Raw genomic sequence first — 4,970 nt, forward strand, 5'->3', positions numbered from 1 at the left:
AGGGGGACAGCTTGAGGCTCTGACTCAAAAAAAAAAAAAAAAACTAAACATGGTTTGCCATTCTTTAAAAAAAATCTACCAAAAAAAAGAAACGAACTCTGCAAATACATTTCCTCATTCTCATGGAAATTACAGATATTTAAAATAAATAAAAATAAAGAAATAAAGTTAAAACAGAAATAGGGGGTGGAGAAGTATTTAAAAAGCAGCTTCAATCTCCCACACACAAAACTTTTCTTACTCTGGCAATTGCAATAATCACCAGCCTGTCAGACTTAATCCCATCCCAGTACACACCACAGGCTGCCTTCAACTTGCTGCCCACTTATCCATTCAAAGAAGGGAGTGTTTCCAGGGAAACACATATAAATAACTACAGGAAATGCACACTAACACCTACTAAATATTAATCAATCTAGTCCTTCAGTCATAAATACAAACCATTCAAAAATCAGAAGATAATTAGGGGGAAGCAACAGCACAAAAAAGAAGCAAGAAAACAGGTCAACTCACTCTGACAGTAACATAAATAATTCAGGGAAAAAAGTAGAAAATTTTTTAATTCTCATTTTCTTAAATGCAATTCAGTAAAACATGGCCAATGTACAATAAGAATAAGCTTCTACAAATAAGAAAAAAGAACAGAAGAGTTCTTATAAATTAAAACTACAATTTTCCAAATTAAAAAATGCAGCAATGGACAAGCTGAATTGTAAAAGAAAAAGCTAAAGACCAAGTTAAAGGCCTGGAGAAAAGAAAGGAGACAGAATATTAGGATGAAGTACGAGACATATACTATAAATTCAAAAAGCTCAACTAACTTTTAATAGTAGTGGCAAAGAGAGAAAGAGACATTGGAGGGGAACAAATAATAGAAGAAAATTTTCCTGAGCCAAGCAGAAGATTTAAAGGGGTCAACAGGTACCAATCAAGAATCATCTTGAAACATCATAGGGAAATTTCAGAATTCGAAGGACAGAAAAAATCCTAGAAAGAAGAAAAAAAAAGAGACTGACATCAGACCTCTATTTAGTAGCAATTGGGGCTAGAAGACAATAAAAAAATTTCTTCAAAGTTGTGAGGAACAAAATTTGTATAATTTCATAAATATGAAGTACCATGGACTGATAAAACACAGAAAAAAAGACTGTCATTAAACTAGGACATGTCACTGATTGTAAAACACAACACAGTTCCAAAGTTGTTAAAATATGGAGGAAAATACAACTTACTATTGATGAAATACAATGCCTATATTCAGACAAATTATTAATCAATGTGAGGATAAAATAAAGGCATTTTCAAAAACTCCTTAACTCCACTATTCAAATCTCCTCCATGAAAAACTCACTTAAGTAGGTAATCTAGCATATCAGGAAAGAAATCTACACAGATAACATAAGCCACAATAGTCATATATGAGAACAACTACAGGAAACAAAAATATCTACATGTTTCACTACACTGGGATGCTTAAGGAGTATAACATTTAAAGAGCAAAGTTTTGGGGACACTGCGTGATTCTCTCCTATGGATCAAGTCACCTTACCAGTTGTAGAAAGAATTATATTTATATAATCATACCACCAAGTAAATGCTATTCATTGGTTTTCAATTTTTAGAATCTATCTGTGGATGAAACAAGGAATACTCGAGTTAAGAAATGGAATGTAAATGATACAAATAACATCACTAGACAAAAATCCAACAAGTAGGACTGATGCAGCCAAGCACTTTGTCTTATACAGCAGAGTCTGTCAACAGATACTATCCCAAAGTGCTGAATCACGAAACAGAGATATAAGTGCATTTTTATTGGCAATAATTGTTTCTAAAAATTAGGCATAATTTTATAACCTATTCTGTGTTAATTTTTCTTTTTTTTTTTTATGTGCATGTATGGAAAAAAAATCTCCCATACTGTGCAAAGGTAAACCTGGAGAAGTTCCCAGAATGTCATAAATGCTTTCTAAGTAAGAGTTGTCTTGTTCTATGTTTCCTAAAAAGAAAACAAGTTTTCCCAAGATTGGTAGGCATCACTTTTATCAAGTGTACCAAAAAGAGATAAACTGATTTGTATCTATATCACAGAACCAATTTTAAGCTCCCCAAAAGTTAATCAACTAGAAGCTGTACCTGTTAAGTCCTTAGAACACGTAGCCAGCTTTTCCAAGTGACTGTTGATTTTTTCAATAGCTTTGAAGTTCTTATTCCTCTTCAGGACATCCACAGCAGACCGAGACTGTCGATCCAGCAAAGTGGGATCTGCTCCAAAACGCAGGAGCATCTGCACATCCTCTGTTTGTCCTAGAGTATGCCAAAATGAGAAGTGGGGATTGTCATGGTTCCTTCCATAAGGAGATGTCCCCATGAGCGCGCCTCCTCCCAGTGCCCTGCCTGAGAAGCCCAGGGCAAGAGGACCAGGGTCCCTCTGTTTATAGAACCTGAAGTGCCAGGCTCAGGGCAGGCCACCCAACTCCCCTGAAGCCAAGAGTTCTGTATAGAGTGGGAAGGACAATGGCTTTTAAAAGGTTCAGAAGTGCGCTCCTCTCTACCTTTCTCCCTGCTCCTTGGCAACAAGCTAAGAGAGGGGAAATCTCGTTACTAGGCAACAGTTACAGCTGTAAGGATAACAGCAAGCTGTGACTTCAGATTTCTTTATTCCCAAGAAAGGAAATAGAATATTTGTCTAGGAAAAAAAAAAAAAAGCCTATCTGGCAATAGGAAAAGAAAGTGGCAATTGCTTTAGCATCAGGGTTTTTTTGTTGTCACTGTTACCACCCTCAACCTTCTGGCTGTCAACTCTATTTGCTGTTCTGACGTGTCCATTTGCCAAACATCAAGGCATCTCTGTGATTATAGATGCAACAATTTTCAGAATGAAACAGGTACATCTCTGGGGCTACACGGAGACTTATGTAGGCCCACCGAGTTAAACAAATCAATGCCTGATCTCGACCTTTCAAACATAGCTTTCCTAAAATTCATCTCTGACAAGGCACCTTTATTCCAGATTATCTATCATCCCACCCACAGGATTCTACTTTCCCATCACCCTAGACACAACTGTCCTTCTCCCACTTTGCAAAAAATAAATAAATAAAATAAAGTCATACTTCTATTCATGGAGAATCTCACTGTGGTAGGCAGAGTTCTCAGACGTATAGGCACACCTCCTTGATTATACAATCAAGACTAACCTAGGGGCTACTGTGATGAGACTCTGCAAATGTATTTAAGGTCCCAAATCAGCTGACCTTAAGATAGGGTGATCACCCAGGTGGACCTAAATGAATCACATGCATCCTAAAGGTCAGAGTTCCAGAGGTCAGAGATGGAAGAGTTCAAAATGTAGAAGTATGAGAGAGATTTGATACACAAGAAATTCTCTTCTTGTTCTTCTGAGGATAGAGAAGACCACAGGTTTTGTGGCCTATAGAAGCTGAGAGCAGCCTCTGGCTTCCAGACAGCAAGGAAATGGGGATCTCAGTCAAAGAACTAGACTCTGTCACAATCACTTGAACTTGAAAGACAGCCTACAACTCCAGATAAGAACACAGCCAAAGCTAACACCTTAATTTCAGCCTTGCAAAACAAAGAGAAGAAAACTCAGAAGATCATGCCATATTACTGACCTATAGAACTGTGAGCCTATAAATAGGTTTTATTTTAAGCACTTGTATATATGGTCATTTGTTATGTAATATAGAAAACTAATGCAATTACTACAGTATACTATTCCAAAGGAGGTAAAAACTCCTAACCTCCAGAGTATCAACCCAAGGGACAATTAAAACCAGTTGATGCCTGTGCCTGCAAAGCCCTTTTTAAAAAGCACTATAATTCACCCCCTACCTACCTACTTCTAAAATTTTGTTTAATAATTATAGAAAATTTTACTATATTTATGTTGTTTGGATAATCTATATAGTAATAACTTTAGTAATAATTTAATCCAGAAAATATTTAACCCTTAAAGTCTTACAATAACAGGAATCTTTTAAAATTTAAAGTTACCAAAAAAATAAAATAACAAAATTTAAAGTTATACAAGAACATTTGTTCCACAAGAGTATCCCTGAATCAATCAATAAGACATTCAAGCACAGGCGACCTATAGAAGACTGAAACTAGACCCACATCTTTCACCATTAACTAAGATAGACTCTCACTGGATTAAAGATTTAAACTTAAGACATGAAACTGTAAAAATACTATAAGAAAGTGTAGGAAAAACACTTGAAGAAATCGGCCTGGGCGAAAATTTTATGAGGAGGACCCCTCGGGTAATTGAAGCAACATCAAAAATACACTATTGGGACCTGATCAAACTAAAAAGCTTCTGCACAGCCAAGAACATAGTAAATAAAGTAGGTAGACAGCCCTCAGAAAGGGAGAAGATTTTGCAGGTTGTCTCCAACAAAGGTTTAATAACCAGAATCCATAGAGAACTCAAACGTATTAGCAAGAAAAAAAACAAGTGATCCCATCTCAGGGTGGGCAAGGGACTTGAAAAGAAATTTCTCTAGAAAAGATAGGCGCATGGCCTACAGATATATGAAAAAATGTTCTCCATCCTTAATCATCAGAGACATGCAAATCAAAACTACTTTGAGATATCACTCCTAACTCCAGTAAGATTAGCCCATATCACAAAATTCCAAACCAGAGATGTTGGCACGGATGTGGAGAAAAGGGAACACTTCTACACTGCTGGTGGGAATGCAAACTAATTTGTTCCTTTTGGAAAGACATCTGGAGAACACTTAGAGAACTAAAAATAGACCTTCCATTTGATCCTACAATTCCTTTATTAGTTATATATCCAGAAGACCAAAAATCACATTACAACAAAGATATTTGTATCAGAATGTTTACTGCAGCCCAATTCATAATTGCTAGGTCATGGAAGAAGCCCAAGTGCCTACAAATGGATCAATAAATTGTAGTATACGTACACCATGGAATAT

The 4,970-nt window shown here is 36.3% G+C and overlaps 1 protein-coding gene across 1 annotated transcript in view; it reads right to left on the reverse strand.

Annotated features, from left to right (window-relative positions):
- Nucleotides 1–4,970, reverse strand: part of TRANK1 (tetratricopeptide repeat and ankyrin repeat containing 1) — a 102,228-nt gene that overhangs the window by 67,875 nt on the left and 29,383 nt on the right. Inside the window, exon 8 of the mRNA XM_023513146.1 lies at nucleotides 2,137–2,307. Within this exon, the coding sequence (XP_023368914.1) occupies nucleotides 2,137–2,307 (171 nt within the window). The remainder of the gene's footprint in view (nucleotides 1–2,136; nucleotides 2,308–4,970) is intronic.

The sequence above is a fragment of the Otolemur garnettii genome, unplaced genomic scaffold (genome assembly GCF_000181295.1).
Source record: "Otolemur garnettii isolate 467f Iridium unplaced genomic scaffold, OtoGar3 scaffold00002, whole genome shotgun sequence".
NCBI classification, from domain to species: Eukaryota; Metazoa; Chordata; class Mammalia; order Primates; family Galagidae; genus Otolemur; species Otolemur garnettii.